The sequence below is a fragment of the Xiphias gladius genome, chromosome 13 (genome assembly GCF_016859285.1).
Source record: "Xiphias gladius isolate SHS-SW01 ecotype Sanya breed wild chromosome 13, ASM1685928v1, whole genome shotgun sequence".
In the NCBI taxonomy this organism is placed as follows: domain Eukaryota; kingdom Metazoa; phylum Chordata; class Actinopteri; order Istiophoriformes; family Xiphiidae; genus Xiphias; species Xiphias gladius.
In genome coordinates this window covers 6,175,744-6,192,734 of record NC_053412.1, presented here as the reverse complement: position 1 = coordinate 6,192,734, position 16,991 = coordinate 6,175,744, and the positions used below count along the sequence as shown (strand labels likewise).

The window sequence follows — 16,991 nt, the reverse complement described above, 5'->3', positions numbered from 1 at the left end:
TGAGAAAAAATACAAGAATGGAACGATTGTATCCTGTGGGTGGAGTGAAGGATCTTAGAGGGATGATTTGTGCATTATAGCTGATTATAGTGGAATACCCCCTCCCCTATAGAAATTGCTGGCTATACAGCACCCTGGCACTGGCACATATCCTCTTAACACATGCCATCATCATCTTTTTATGTTTTTAAATTCACTGGAGAGGTTGATTTTTTGCTGCGGTCTTTCTAGCTTTAAAAACCCCCACAAAAAACGGGTTCAACTGTCAGTTGTAAAATCAGATTCTCCCATATTCCTTATCACTCTTCCCTTTTTTCACACATTGGTTATCTACACCACCTTTGTAATTCTATGTAACGGAAGCAGCTGACACACACTGTGTGTTCAATAGAAGCTAGTGGTGATGAATGTATGGGTTACCTAACTGCAGTTCTAAGTGCCTTTTTATGAGCTGCTAATGCATTTGCTGTCTCTCTCTCTGCCGTTTCTGCCTTATGTCAGCTGTCCCCAATTCCTTCTGGTTTCTTTTCTCCTCAGTAAACACTATTACAATGTCAAGACTCGTCTGCGTGTGTGTGTTTGAGAAAGACACGGAAATAAAGCCACGAAATTGGTCTCACACCTGCAGCTCCAAACACCTTTCCTGACTTTACTCCTTCACACTTCATCAAGCTCCATCTTTGACTTTTTCCCTCCCCCCCTCACCTCTGCTCTTGTTCTTTCTCCATGTGGTTTGTCCATTCAAGGTCCTAAAAAAGAAAAACTTTACATACCTTCTTAACTATACTGCCCCAAGGCTGCGGGCATGTGTGTCTGTGTGTCATGACGGAGGAGGAGGAGGGGAGGGTAAGGAGAGGTGAACTGCAGAACAAGCTAACATCTTTGACTTAATCAAGATAATTTTTTTCCCCCTTCCCAGTGCAAAGCAGTTACTGACAACTGTAAAATAAATTATGGAGATACCGGACAGACAGAAAGGTGGGACAAGAACAGGAGAGACAGGAGGTTGCAATGAGGAGAAGGAGGGAAAAGAGGTGTGTCTGGGAAACGCTCGAATGAGAAAACATCCGATTTTTGGGCCAGTCACTGCCAGCCTTTTCAGGGATTAAAGACGTGTACACACACACACACACACACACACACACCCACACACACACACACACACACACACACACACACACACACACACACACATTCATAGTGGCAAGTGCCTGCTTGCAGTGCGCTTTATTTGTTGAAATCCGTGCAACCAAATTCCACATTCCAGTCATTGCTTTCTCCATTTCATCATGTGAGCTCGAAGCATAGAATTGGAGATGATAGAGAGGGAAGTTTATCAGAATGTAATGCCAGGCTTTATGCTGTCTCACCCTGTGTCCTAAAACAAACCAAAAGGTTTGCTGATGCTTTTCAGGCCTAATTTTTATGTTTAAAAAGACTCGCAAACAAACAAAATGACCTTCTAACTAATGTGAGGTGGCATTTACTTTCAGGAAATGATTAACTGTTTTCCTTGGAGGGTAAAAGGAACAATTTAAACCTCTGTGATAAAGTATTTACTGACCACAATCCTCACGAGAGGCTGACAACAAACCAAAGACAGCTAAAACCTATGCAAAAGTGAAGCCAGAGAGAAAATCACATACAAGTAAAAAAAGTTACAATTTTGTGAAGAAGAAATACACTGTTTCTCTCCTATTTCATTAGTCATTCAGCATTATCTGGGATGGTCCTCAGTATAAAGGCTACAGCATGGTGTTCTTTCTGTCACAGCCTAATAACCAAATAAAAACGCTACTAATATAATAAAACATCTTAGAAAACAGTTTAATTTTGTGTTTTTTGCTGGAAAAACGTCAAAAAACATTTTCCTAAGCTCTGACACTAAAACAACCAATGCAATTCTATTCAAAATCAAAAATTAGTGCAAAAACCTTTTTAAAATTAACCGCGATAATTGCTTTCCTTCACAGGACTCATTAATTTGTTTGTGCAATAACTGCCATGCCGGTATGCGTCAGATGAACTTTGTGAACCAGCTCAAAAATCAAACTTATCCAACTGAAACCGGCAGGTCTCATACAGTTTAAATATTTGAGGTAAATGGTTGAATCACAGTCAACATTAGAAAGACCCGTATCAGATTTTACACAGCAGAGTAGCCAAATAATAGAAGAGTTTGTTTTTAAATCATCCGCAAGAATTGTACAAGTTGCCGGGCTTGGGATGTCTCAAGATAGGGAAACTATACAGTTGCACCTATTTTAACTAATTATAGCAGTGCATTTGTGACAACGAGGAACTCTATTTGAACAACCCACCATAACCAACTCTAATTTATAAGCCTGAACTGGATTGTGAGAACTCCCCCCTGAGCTCCAGGCTCCCTGGTAATCTGTGCGGTTATATAAATAAGGAAACTGCTTTCAGTTTTTTTAGTGGAGACACCATACTGTTGCAATATCCATAATACAGTTAATAACTGTTCTCTGAAACAGAGAGACAAACTTTGACGTGTCCAATAGAAACTTTTCTTTCTTTCTTTTTCTTGATGGCCATTTTTTCCTGACACACGACTCCAACACCAACAACAAATAAATGAATTATTCATATTGTATCTCCCTAAAAATCCAAGTTCTTAAGAGGCTTTTTTAACTTAAGTACTTTGAAGTTTTGAACTAAAGCCTACCAAAAGCCAATTAATCTCTAGAGGGATATATACATTGTAGAAAAATGCAAAAAATTAACAATGACTGCATTTGAAATGATAATAGATGATAAGGATCCAATGATAAGGAAACCAGACTGAGTGAAAACAGAGACATATGAGTCGTGCATACGCATAATTGTGGCCTAAAATGTTCAGTGGCTCACAGCCACTAAATGTCCATTCAAAGGTGATGAGGCTATTAAGAAGCAGCAGATACTGTTGTTTTGTTTTTGCACCATAAACACCCTGTCACTATATACGGGCACAATACATGTCCTTATCAGAGATACGATTCACAGCATAGTGGATTTAGGTCAGCTACAACATCTGACCAACACAAGTAACATAATTTATGGTTCAGTCTCTCTCTTTTCCCGGCTGTCCTTGCTCAGCACCGTCTCTGTTTATCAAGTACTGTTCTTAAGTCTTGACATCCTGTGCCCTGCAGTCGATAGAGCGCCCTTTGCACCAGACAGCAGAGCCACTGTGCTCCATAATTGTGGAAAACTGCTTCCACTTTTTTAGGGAAGGAATGATTTCCTCTGTTACTGTGCTGATGCCGACTGGACTGGAGGCTCTTCACTGGGTTCCTCCGTCTTGGTCTTTATGCTCTCAACTTGTAACGTTGGCTTGGATAGCGCGCTATAAATAGTCGTGGCCTGAGGGCAAAAGAACAATATGGAAAGCATTAGAAACATATAGCATTAGTTAAGTAGGTTGCGTTTCATGACAAGGAGTATTTCCCAAAATGTCAAACTATTCCTTTGACCAAAAACATACCAAACAAATACCCTAATTTCAAGATTTGTAGTTTAATTTTGTGGACAAATTGAGTCTAAAAGCTTATTAGCCGGTAGGAAAGAGCATACCTGTGTGACCACTCCACTAACGTCACCAGTGTCGGTAGGCAGGAGCACAGTTTTGGACCCTTTGGCGAGGTTGGAGAAAGCAGACACATACTGTTCGGCAACACTCAGCGAGGCTGCGGCATCTCCGTTCTGTCAAGACACAACCAAATTTCTGCTTACTGTGAATACTGAGAAGAATGTTTCCAAATAACACAAGAGCTTAGGATCACTTTTAATCCTTTAATGATAAATGAAGCATTAAAATCTACTTGATACCTGTTCAGCCAGAGCCTCTGACAACAGACGAATGGCCTGGGATTTGGCATCTGCTCTGGCTAACATAGCCTGGGCCTCGCCTAGAGACAACACAACATGTAAATTAATAACCAAAGTATATGTTTTTGGATTTACATAATATAAAAGATTCGAAACCCCCTTTTTCGACATTCTTCTTGATTCACTACTACTCAGTATGCTTGGAAGTTGTCAGTAACCATGTCCGATTTGTTTAAAGTCTGAGCCGTCAGATGCTCGTGAAGCATTGCAACACAGTCTGCAGGCATGTAATTAAATGCTCTGTGGATTTAGAGTAATGAGGGCCTAAGTCCTAAGTTAACAAGACCTTCAATTACGTAGTGCTCACATGATTCATGCATGGAAAAATCCCAGTTAAACAGTTGTTTCTTTAAGTCAAAAGTAAAATGCACCAACCAGCAGCTTTGTTTAACAGCTCGGCCTTCTCTCCCTAAGAAGCAAGGATTTGGGCTTGCTTGCAACCCTCTGCAACATTGATGGCCACTTCCCATGTCCCCTCAGACTCCAAAACTGTGGCTCTCTTCCTACGCTCAGCCTCCACCTAACAAAGAACAAAGAGGGATCTCATATATTTCTCCTCCAGGGAAACACAATAATCCTAAAATCACGCAGTGGTTGGGTGTGACGATATTCATAACCTCTGGGAACTCTCGTGTAGTAACTGTCTTTGATTGTCTTGATAGCAGAAAATTAGGGGGAAAAAAAAATTTATGTTGACAGTAATTATGTCATGCGATTTCTGCATATTCTGAATGAAAACCTGCTTCTGAATGACTTCTTAAACATTTCACGGTATTGAGATGACAGTCACAGTTATGTGTGTGTCTTACCTGCATCTGCATTGATTCTTTAACACGAGGTGGAACTCGTATATCTTTGATTTCATAACGCAGGCAGCGGATTCCCCACTCGTCTGACGCCTGGTTGATGGAGTGGACGATGTTGGAATTAAGAGACTGCCTTTCCTTCAACACCAGGGAGGGTCCAAGATAGCAGGTTTAAAATACGTATCATTATCCTGTTGCAACGAATTGCGCACCAAGTAGTGCAGATGTTTCTTACCCTGAATACTTTATCCAGTGTGAGTTTGCCCAGTTCAGAACGCATTGTTGTTTGTGCAAGCTGAGTCACAGCATATTCCGGATCCTCTACACCATAACTAGCCTGGAAAGATACAACTGATCAGCCTCCATGAGGAGATGTCAGGAATACTCATGAAATCTGGCGCTACCTGCTGGCTAAAAAACGGTACTCCTCAATTACTACAACTCAGTGTTCATATAAATTTAATTTTGTTCATATCATTTTTCTGGACACGTGGAGATTTTAGGCCTTGAGCATCAATTAATATCTGTCACTTCATGTCCAAAATAAGTCAATTTATCCTCAGTGTTGGCAGTGTAAATGAATTGTGAGTGAGAGTCTGAACAGAAATATTAATGGATTAGTTAACCTTACTATGATCACAAATTTCCTACTGTGATGACAGCTACAGATTTATTTTTTTGTATTTTTATAGTCTTGCAGTTTATTTAAAGAAATACTTTGCGTCTAATATAGCAGTAATTTGGGTAAGTGGGATAAGGTTACTGTGAGTCAGTCATCACTCTGAGGCCCGGCTTAAGATGTGTGGCTCGCTTATATTTCATAACTGATCAGAATGACGGCAAAATGATATGTTGGTATTTTAGAACTTTTACCAGCCTACCTTAAAAGGATCTAAGATTCTCAAATAAAGAACTCCATCGATTTGCAGGGTCACATTATCTGTGTAAAGATCAAGAAAATATCAAGTAATTCAGCAATGAGGATGGTTATTTAAACAAACGATTAATACAAATGTTTATGTCACTTATTGCCTTGACTTTTTCCTAAAATGCAAAAGAAATAAAACTTACCTAGGGATACAGCTGACTGTTCGGGGATGTCAGTAACAATCTCTTTAAGGCTTTGCACATAACGAATTCGGTCAAGTATGGGAATGAGGAAGTCCAGTCCCTATAAGAGCGGATTAAAAAAGTGGTTTAATGATAAGTGTTAGTCCGCCATTTTTCTCTGCCTTTACCTATATAGATCACACAGAGAGAGACTAGCCTCCTCATACACATGCTTACTGAATCCCTGGTTGAAAAGAAATACCGGCTCTAAGATCCGGTGAAAGCGACCCATCCTCTACCACCCAGGCCTCCTGCTGTGGCACAAACAGGACCATGGCGTTCATGGGTAAGTGGGAGGCCCATCGCCGCTGGGCTGAAGTCACCCACAACCTGGTGCGCTGGGAGCTCTGCAGAGAAAGGAAATCAATTAGCTGTCACAAGTATGTTGGTTACGAGTTCTGTTGGTTACTTCTGGTAAGTCTAAGTAGTCAAATTCCTACACGTCTGATGTTTTTCGGTAATAGTCAGTTGTGACCAAGTGCTTGTTCAGACTGAAAGTGTGTGGAGAATTTTTAGAACACTCATGGTGGAAAGCAACTAAGTACCTTTTTGAAGTACAATTTTGAGGTACTTGTACTTGAGTATTTACATTTTCTGCTACTTTACATTTCTACTTCACTACAGTTCAGGAGGAAACATGCTTTTTTACTGCACTGCATTGATTTGTTAACCTTATTACTAGTTACTTTGCAGATTTAGATTAACAAAATATAATCAGCAAATAATGATGCATTATTATCGGTTAAGAAAAGACTTTGTTGATGTCCGGGGGGAAATTCAAATGCCACCCAACAGAGTAAAAAGTAAATTAAAATTAACCCCACCTTTACCAGCTGCAACATCAAAGTGATGTACACATTAATGCATCAATAATTACAATCCAATGATATAATAAATATTTGTCTTAAATTAGTCATTGTCCATAATGAGTACTCTTCCTTTATCCATCACAGGGACTTAAAAACTAGTAGGAGTGCACAAAATGTACATATACAAACATGTGTCCATTATAATAGACCAAAAAATAATATCTGTAAATATCGTCACACCTGTTCACACCTGTACTGCGTTAATTATTTGGGCCTGAAGCTTGCATTGCGACCAGCTAACGTTAGCCGGCTACCGTTTCCCACAGGTAACGTTGACCGTTTATGTTATGGAGAAAATGCTGATTTAATGCACTTACAGGAAACGGAAATGACAGATGTTACACGTTTTTTGTTTTTTGTTTTTTTAAAAAAAAGGGGCCGATAGATAGTAACTTTACCGGCTAAAGTTAGCAGGCTAGCAAGCAAACGCTCAACGAGCACAGAAAGACTTGCTAGTGCCTGATAAACAGGCTCTTTACCTTTAAAACGGCGCCACCGGCCCGAGACAATGTCCGTAACATGTTTTAAAAGAAAAACAGTTGAATGCTATGATTATACGTGGATTTTAAGTCGTCAGAAAGAATCGGTTTAGGGTCGTGTCATATTTCCTAGCTGCCTGGTTTTCCAGCTCTGGGTTTCAACGGGGTTAGCCATCAAATGTTTTCGTGCAACAGCGCCCCCCAGCGCCTCGGGTGATGGCGCTGCAGCGGAGGTTGCCCCAATCAAAGTGTTAGTGTCTGAGATGTGTGACGGTCAATAGTGAGTCTACCGGATCCTGATGGCCGGTTATTGTGCTATGGTAATATAACATTCAACAATCCAGCTGTTGCTTGCTTTTCCCCCAAGATGTTTAAACGCAGTCCCTCTGGAAACTACCATATACCATAGTAACTATGTGTATAAAGGACTTTATCGAATAAACCTGACCCTTGAATATAGTATAAACCTCTGCAGTGTTGAAAACACTGTTATCTGCTGCAGGTTAATCAGAATTTAGGCCCAGGGGATGGAAGAATGTGTTTTTTTTTTTTTTTAAACATTAGGCTTGTTCATACAGTATATTTCCACTTCAGAAGACTTGCCAGTTTAATAACCTCTTTTTTCCAACCATTATGATCTGCAGGCTTGTTTCATATAGACAGGAGAGCCGTATTACCCTATGGGTAAGTCTATGGCAGAAGAATTATCATCGCTTTAACTGTTCTTTATTAGATGCCAGTTTTTGCATGGAAATAATAATTTAAACACGAAACAGATTTGCAGCATTAAAGAAAGGGAAAATTGCAGATATTATTTTTTGACAGCAATGTTAAAAAGAGTTAACTCAGGTAATGGCAATGCCTAGAAAGTAGCAAAGTTAATAGGGTTTTTGTAGAGCAAAGAAGCAAACTGACTATAATCTCTAAAACATTCATTTATAATAAACAATAATAATAGTACAATCAATTATGATGTATTTTTTACAAAGTACTGATTACATTTGTGTTTCACAGGGAGGTGAGCTCTTACCACTGTGTTATATCTAATGAGTAATAATGCAATTATACATGCACACGCCACTTACATGTATATATCTGTTGGCAAAATATTAAAATATGTAGCCACATCACATTACGTATTCACGTCTTTGTCATAAACACAAAGAAACCCAATCAGGTAAAGACAAAAGCAGGATATCTTTACACTGCAAAGTACAGAGATGGAATATAGTCAAATTGAGATCTTCCCAAAGGTTTTAAGTCCTAAATGATGAAAATGCACTTCTCTAAATTATGGAGAATTCTTATCACTTTAATAATTTTATTTGTCTTATGCGTAATAATGTTTTGCTGCAGTGTGTGTCACAAAATGAGGAAGCCTGCGGCAGCTGAAGCCACTGTCGGTTCCCTCCTGCTCGTTACATTCTGAATTCACAGTAAGTCTGGCCCGAAAATGCAGCACATACAGTGCACACAAAGGATACAGTGAATATGCTTCATTAAAACTGGAAAGTGACCAGACACAGAGAGTTTCAGCTCTATCTAAAGGATCTTGACCTCCTGGGAGTGAGGCTGCAGTATTCTGAGGGTGAAAATGAGTTTGATAGCCTTCCTAAACCAGGGGTAGAACAGAGCGTAAATCAGAGGGTTTACACAGGAGTTCATCAACATGATCCAAGACAGAACAGCAAAGTACGACAAGCTGTTTGAGGTATCCTCTCCTGCAAGAGAGGGATAGTAATAAGGGCAGAAACACATTAGAAACACAGCTATCACAATCCCAAGAGTCCTGGCTGCCTTCCTCTCCTTTTTAGCAGTTGGAGCTGCAGTGAGAGCGGTGGCTGCTGTCTGCAACCGAATGACACGCACCTGAGAAACAGCAACAACAAACACCCTCATATACAGAATAACCATGACAGTACAGGGTCCGACAAAGGTGATGAAGAGGTCAACAGTTCCCGAGATGTGGCTGATGACCACCACACACTCCCCATGACAGGAGCTGAACCTCTTCGACCACCCTAGGTGGTCCATTAGGATTAGCCCATTGTAGATAATTGAACAAATCCAACAGAGAGAGATTAAAATTTTAACTCTGTTCAGGGTGATCTTAGAGGAATAGCGCAGCGGGTCACAGATGGCCAGATAACGGTCTATGGATATGAGCACCATGTTGCCCAGAGAGGCAGACAGCAGACAGTAAGAAACATAAGGAGTCAGAGCACACATCAGCCTCCCCAGCAGCCAGCACGTCTCCATGTAGCGCAGGCCTTCGATGGGCATCACCAGCAGCCCCACCACCAGGTCGGACACAGCCAGAGACAGCAGCAGGGTGTTGGTCGGGGTGTGGAGCTGCCTGAAGTGAGAGATAGAGATGATGACCAGCAGGTTGAGAGTCACAGTCAACAGAGAGACGGAGGCCAGCAGGATGTAGAGAAGAGCAGTCTCAAAGCGGGGCAGAGGCAGACGCCTGCAGGAGGAGTTAAGGCTGGGGAAGCAGAGCGGGGGGCCCCCGCTGCTGTCCATCAGGGAGGAGGGGAAGAGATGCAACTCCCTGTCAGACAGTTCATTTATGCTCCCCTAACCCGCCCTCCTCCTTTCCAAACACCTGATGACTGATGCAAACTCTGTCCATCTTCATCATCACCACTTCCCCCTCTGCCTCCCTACAATTTGATTTTGATTTGTATTCCTCTATTTCAGCTGTTTAGCTTTAGTTGGATTTTGAGTTGGGATTGTAAATTTGGTTTTGTAGTTTTACTTAATGTTTTATAAATTTAGTATGGGTAGTTTCATGCGAGAAAATCAGAGCAAGTAATTAGTTTTGCCCGTGTCTGCGTAAAGTAGGCTTATTTTTCCTTTGCTATGAAAGCTATGAATAATAAATGCTCTTCAGTTTACACCTTCAGCCACTCTGAAGTTCATCCACTGGTTCTATGAAGTGTAGCTGCTAACGAAAAGCACCAGAAGGCTCAAACGGCTTGTACGTTATTTCTGGGTAGCAACAGTAGACATCGCAGCTGATGAGTCCAGTGCAACATCACCAACTACATTGTCTGTGAAGTGGAGGTTGGAGTGAATGAATTGGAGAGGTTCAAAATAAGTGAAAACCTGGGGGGTGCAATGCTTTAAAAGGTGGCTGGAGGTGGCTTTTAGACTATGCTGCTGGTCTGTAGCTCTTTCTGTTGTAAAAAGTGGCAGCAAACATCCTCCGGATTATACTCTGGTCTTAATGGTTAAAAGCCCGACAACGCCCCCTTGTGGCTACAGCCAGGATGTGCATGCCTGTTGACTGCGGGCCTTTACAATATGGTGTGTGATGACTTGCATTTATAAACAAAGTGTGAAATTATTCAACAAATCTATCATTCACAGGTTTTGATTTCCACAGATTTATAACCAAAGAATCACACTGTAAACGTCACAGTCTTCTACCATTCTCCATAAGGGGGGGGGGCACGCCTTGTTTGAGGGCACCACAGCAGGAGTTGGGCCGAGGGGAGAGGAATATTACATTGCTCTTATTCAGATTTTTTCCATTTCAAATGACTTAAAAAAAACAAAAAAAAACTGTATCTGTAAACCTTCACGCTCAAATGTTTTCTAACCACTTTCTAATCGTTGTTATTAACAGGCCTGATTCACACAGACGCCTGCGTGTGCCTTCCAAGTCGGTAGGTCCGTAGAGACAAGGTGATCATTCAGAATAAATTTATGAATATGTTGTGTTATTCTTAATGTGTAGGGACATTTGAGTACATTTTTATTCGGCGTGACTTTATTTTCGGTGGGACAGAACATGCGGACCATGCAGAGCTGGCAAGAGAAGTGCATGATAGCTACATTCAAACGCTGAATAATAATGATAGTGATTAGAAGAGACTGAACCACGCAGATGTATAAGAGAAACTGACAATTAGGGGCAGTGCAAGGCAAAGAGCCAGCTGAGTAGTCTGTTTATTTAGAATGTGTATATATGCTATACTGTATCACGATTAACCAGCATGTATTATGTGAAAAATATTTAAATATATTGTCAAGATTTTTGGTACATCCTGTTTGTGCGGTAAACACATATTCACTTTTTTTTTATGAGTTCTTGGTTCTTTGGACAATCTGGTAAAAACAAAAGTGAAAAAGGATTATTTTTTTTCCAGTGTAAAGTGGAAAGAAGAGCTGAAATATGTTTTTTTTTTTTAAAAACAAAAACAAAAACACATTTATCCTATTGATCATGAAGAAACAAGTCTCTAGATTTGTATCATTATATTTGTATGGCTAATAATATTTTGCTGCTATACAAAAATGCAGTGCATACAGTGTTTCATGCTAGATAGACATCTGCAGTGAAAAGTCACATTAGCCAGGGTTAATGTGCTTCACTTAACATCGAGGTGTGTATTCATGAGAAAAACCCTAATCACTAAACACTTGTGAGACAACATGATAAAAGTCTGTGCCTGAGGCCACTGTCGAGCAGCCTCTGTGGTGCTGCAGCAAAACGGCCAGGCCAGTGGTGAGACAGTGTTTCCATTCAATGATCATGTTAGCCCTGTCTACAGGATCTTGACCTCCTGGGAGTGAGGCTGCAGTATTCTGAGGGTGAAAATGAGTTTGATAGCCTTCCTAAACCAGGGGTAGAACAGAGCGTAAATCAGAGGGTTTACACAGGAGTTCATCAACATGATCCAAGACAGAACAGCAAAGTACGACAAGCTGTTTGAGGTATCCTCGCCTGCAAGAGAGGGATAGTAATAAGGGCAGAAACACATTAGAAACACAGCTATCACAATCCCAAGAGTCCTGGCTGCCTTCCACTCTGATTTTTTAGCAGTTGGAGCTGCAATGACAGCGGTGGCTACTGTCTGCAACCGAATGACACGCACCTGAGAAACAGCAACAACAAACACCCTCATATACAGAACAACCATGGCAGTACAGGGTCCGACAAAAGAGAAGAACAGATCTACTATGCCTGAGATGTGGCTGATGACCACCACACACTCCCCATGGCAGGAGCTGAACCTGTCCAGCCGCCCTAGGTGTACCATCAGAATAAGCCTATTGTAGAGAAGAGAACAGGCCCAACAGAGACAGATTAAAATTTTAACTCTGTTCAGGGTGATCTTAGAGGAATAGAGCAGCGGGTCACAGATGGCCAGATAACGGTCTATGGATATGAGCACCATGTTGCCCAGAGAGGCAGAGAGCAGACAGTAAGAAACATAAGGAGTCAGAGCACACATCAGCCTCCCCAGCAGCCAGCACGTCTCCATGTAGCGCAGGCCTTCGATGGGCATCACCAGCAGCCCCACCACCAGGTCGGACACAGCCAGAGACAGCAGCAGGGTGTTGGTCGGGGTGTGGAGCTGCCTGAAGTGAGAGATAGAGATGATGACCAGCAGGTTGAGAGTCACAGTCAACAGAGAGACGGAGGCCAGCAGGATGTAGAGAAGAGCAGTCTCAAAGCGGGGCAGAGGCAGACGCCTGCAGGAGGAGTTAAGGCTGGGGAAGCAGAGCGGGGGGCCCCCGCTGCTGTCCATCAGGGAGGAGAAAAAACAAGGATGAGAGCAAGAAGCAGGAGCAAGAAGAGAAGTGAATAAACTCTATACCAGACAGAGAATATATCTTCCTTTTACACCACCCCTTCATTTTTCCAAGAACACAGACATGATGTAATATAACATTAAGATTACGTTAGTATTCAAGTAACCTTCATCTTCATCTTCATCACCCCCTCTCAATTTCTCTCCCCCCATTATTTTGTAACAATTATTTTTTGTTTTTATTCATGTATCAATTCCACCTACCACTTTCACCTAAGGCATACTTTGTAAAGTTTAACCAGTAGCTTTATTAATGTTTGATCAACCCTTCGTTAATGCTTTACATATGCATAATAAGACAGTAATAAAGACAATTCTTGGGTTGCCAGGTTTTAAAAAAAAAAAAACTCTTTAGGTGTTGGATATTCCTCTCAAGCAAACCTTCTTTGTAGCTTTAGCTCTTCAATTCATCATGCAGGAAGACCCTTAAAACCAGTTTGACAACTAGCAGAGTTGCAGAGCATCCTGACCAAAATGACTGAGATTTTAGAAGGACCCTTTCCTATTGTCTAATAAGTCAGTGAGTCTGCATTTATAAACATTAGTAAATCATTCAGAAAGGGTCTCACTTAAGAACCAGAGTATATTCAGAACCCATCACTTTTTGTACACGTTAGTGTGTTGTAGATTTAATTTTAAATGGATAAAATTACCATTTTAGCCTATCAGTCTACACTCAATAACCCATAATGAGAATGTGTTTTTATACATTTTCGCAAATTTATAAAAAATCAAAGCCACTGTATTTAAAAGGAAAAGGCAGGTTTAAACTATACAACAACCAGATTTTCCAAACCAAATCTGGCTACCCATAAATGTCCTTTTAAGAATTTGTTTGACATTTTGGGAAGTAGGCTTATTCTCTTTCTTGTCAAGAGTTAGAGGAGAGATTGATTCCAAAAGTTAATGCAATCCAGCTGTTGGTTAAGATAACTGACAGCTGGTTAGCTTAGCTTAGCACAAAGACTAAACATGGGGGAATGACTAGCTTGACTCTATCAAAAGATAACAAAATCTACCTAAACCACAACCTATTATTTTTAAATTTTGTTTCTTTGTGCGGATCAAACAAATGAGAGTTTTAATTAGTGAGCTGGACAGAACCAGTCCAGCTGTTTCCCCTTGCTCCCAGTCTCCGTATTAATCTAAGATAACCGGCTGATGGCTGTAGCTTCATAATTACTCTACTGAGAGTAGATTGGTATCAACCTACTCGTCTAATTCTCAAGTATAGAAGCATATTTCCCAAAATATCGAACTACTCTTATAACCTACAGTGGATAAGTCCCATATCACACGAAAAATGCACCAACACTGACATAAATAGGGGCTTTTCAGATGCAAAAAATAATTAATTTCTTACACGTGCAAAAGGTGACAAAATGTGAAATAAATCTGCTTATACCTTGGCTACATGCACATGATCTTGAAAACCTGAGATTCCAGAGGAAAAACCTTTTCATATGTATTTGTCTTAACCTTTAGTAAATCTTTTTGTTAGACCTATAAGCCCTTTATAAAGTATGTCTGGTTTCAGTGTTTTTAAACATAATGTTGAATGACACTGAATTAAAAGAGACCTTCATACCTCCAGACCGGATGAGAAACTGCCAGGATCCTGCTGGAGAAGCTACAGAAAGAGCCCAGGTCCAGTCTCCTCAACCCTTAGGAGGTGGCGATGCTGACTGGGCCAACAGTTCTGCAGGCCTTCTGGCTTCATCCCCGAAGCCCATCATGCCGCTACTGCAGCTCAGGGACACGGCAGACAAACTCTTCATTTCTTTGAAGGCTGAGGACCATCCGACCAGCAACCAGTAAATCTGGGATGGAAAGGCCATCTCTATCATGAAGAAGCTGAGATGTCCAAGAGGTGCTCGTGAAGGGGCTCAACTGGAGGAGAGTTTGAGAAGAGGTCGACATCATGGTGGAGAAGATATATGTTATTTTCGAGCCCCCCCAAAATCACAGAATGTGTGAAGTCCTCAACGCCAAAGAGGTATGGATCTACTGAACTGCTCAGGGGTTACAATAGATGAATGAAATTAAGATGTACCTCCTTTTTAGGTGAATCAAGATGATTCGAACTAGTCAGCTAAGATGGATAAAGACCCTCTCTATGCCAACCAATGGTTATATATAAAATAACTCAACTATACAGGGTTAAATAATAACCCTGTATAGTTATTATACAGTTATTATAGTTATAGACAGGGTTAAACAATAACCCTGTATAGCGGTTATTCAGTGTAATGTGTAAGGGTGAGGATTTTGATGGAATGCAGTAGAATACTTTCATCGTACACCCACTTAAAGTATTATACGTATTTTGCTCTGCATGTTCATTCTGTCCTAATCAGAGTCCAGTTTTTTAGTGACACATCCAAACTCGATATACTTCAACATGTTGCTTGTGCTTACTCCTGGCAGTTCTTAGGCAATTTAAGGCAACAATGTCTGAACGCAGAATTTTCTTCTGTACTATTTGTGTCCTGCAGTCTAAAACCAAGTAAACAGCTCTAAATGCTTTTTTTTTCTTTCCATGGCACGGAGGCAGATTGTGAGACTGCTCAGACTCTCAAAACTTTTTGAGACTTCTCCTTAGTTCGAACAAGTACATGAAACATTCGTGTTTGACATGTTTACCTGTTTTTGTTTTGCGTTATCTCATTGTTTCATCATTAGGGTTTATTTTTTAACACCTCCGACTGGCCTGGTGCCTCGGGGGTATAGAGGTGTTACCTAACAGTCAAAACATGGGAACTTGCTCTTTCTGCTAATGAGACACACCTCTCAGACATTAGCTGTAAGAATTGTGTCAGCTTGTTTTGCTGTTGGGTCAGAAGCTATAATTTGATCTCAGAGGTATTACTCTTTATCTCTGTGTGCATAGTTGCATGTATTTGTGTGCATGATAGATGTTGCATCATGTATTAGCCCTACAGTAATGTGGAGGGGACCAATTATGTTTAAGGAAAATGTCATCTGGAAAAAATCAGGGTACACTTTTGATTTACCAATGACATTACTGCCACATACAATTAGTTCAGTTTTGGCCTTGATTTCTTCATTATTGGGCAGCCTAAGCTACAGTAATTTGTTATTGTTTTTTTCTAATACCTATACACACACATTTGAATAATTTATGTATAAATTAGTACAATTTTTTTTGTCAGTTCAGGCACCAAATCCACATGCCAATTCTACCACTCAAGGCTGGGAGTTTGGGGGTCTGAAAATGAGGTCACTCACCACAAAGTATTAGGAAACATTAGATTAACTTATGTGTAGACTCAATTTATCTGTAGAGGAAGAAACTCCCATCTGAAGCCTTGAAATGTATGAAATTTGGAATCAAAATCTAAAGACCCAAACACAGGAAATGGATATACCGACATCCATAGTCCAGATTTCCAAGAATTACAAGATGAGAAATTACCTTTCAGTCCATTTGCACTTTTTTTTTCTTCTTTAGATCCGGTTTAAGGCAAACGTCGACAGGTTTAGATTTTGATTCATCAACCTCCAACACACCAAATTTTTCAGGTTGCAAAACAATGTTTAATTTATGTTTTTAATCTTTAATCCAAAAGAGCAAAACATTGTGATATTTCATAATTACTGTCAGCATGTGAACTTAGTGATTAAAGATAGTGATTAAACTTTCCAACAACAAGCCAGAGGAAATATAATTAAGAAACCTAAAGCTTCTTCTAAAGCATAAGTGGAAATCCATTGTCATAAACTTGCTGTTAATAGTTACTTGTTATTGCTCTCTTTATGCAACAGTAGTTTTGTTAATTTAGTGGCCTGGAGTGAATCAATATGGTTTCTGAGTCTTGCTGAAGAGATACTAATGAGCCAGCAATATTAGTTGTCCTTGTGTTTTCAGTTTGATGGTGCATTGAGTATATTTAGCACTGATCTAATGTATTACTGTTACTGGGTCTGGTGGTTAAATTGTCCTTAATGAAGCTAGCAGACCATTGCTTCCTTTTATTATAGCTGAGTGTTTCCTTTTCATAGCTTATTACAAATTAAACACTAAACAGTTGATTTCTCTTTCAAAATTAAAATTAGCACTATTACTTTATTATTTATATTATCTTAGTTATGAAAAAGTGAAAAATATATACATAAAAACTGCTAAGTCAAGGACAATTGATCTTGCTTTAGACTCTCATCTAAAAGGCTTCTTGACTTCTAATCCAGCTTCTTAATGGACCACAT

General features: G+C 40.2%; 3 protein-coding genes across 3 annotated transcripts; all 3 read right to left on the bottom strand.

The window, feature by feature from the left end:
• Positions 1–1,541: 1,541 nt before the first annotated feature.
• On the bottom strand, positions 1,542–6,970 carry LOC120797989 (stomatin-like protein 2, mitochondrial). Its single transcript, XM_040141863.1, is given in 10 exon segments — positions 1,542–3,369; positions 3,580–3,708; positions 3,835–3,914; positions 4,270–4,414; positions 4,704–4,838; positions 4,936–5,037; positions 5,582–5,640; positions 5,772–5,871; positions 6,013–6,157; positions 6,860–6,970. Coding segments are annotated over 9 exon segments (894 nt in total). The 5' UTR covers positions 6,043–6,157; positions 6,860–6,970; the 3' UTR covers positions 1,542–3,255.
• Positions 6,971–8,685: 1,715 nt separating this feature from the next.
• Positions 8,686–9,684, bottom strand: LOC120797988 (trace amine-associated receptor 13c-like). The gene has a single exon (XM_040141862.1). It carries the CDS (start codon positions 9,682–9,684, stop codon positions 8,701–8,703), a length of 984 nt encoding a protein of 327 aa, XP_039997796.1. The 3' UTR covers positions 8,686–8,700.
• A 1,762-nt stretch (positions 9,685–11,446) lies between these two features.
• On the bottom strand, positions 11,447–12,701 carry LOC120797987 (trace amine-associated receptor 13c-like). Its single transcript, XM_040141861.1, has one exon. The coding sequence runs from the start codon at positions 12,699–12,701 to the stop codon at positions 11,715–11,717; it is 987 nt and encodes a 328-aa protein (XP_039997795.1). The 3' UTR covers positions 11,447–11,714.
• Between the last annotated feature and the right edge of the window lie 4,290 nt (positions 12,702–16,991).

Excerpts from the sequence above, each read along its gene's own strand:
- LOC120797988 (XM_040141862.1), bottom strand. The coding sequence starts at position 9,684 with ATGGACAGCAGCGGGGGCCCCCCGCTCTGCTTCCCCAGCCTTAACTCC.
- LOC120797987 (XM_040141861.1), bottom strand. The coding sequence starts at position 12,701 with ATGGACAGCAGCGGGGGCCCCCCGCTCTGCTTCCCCAGCCTTAACTCC.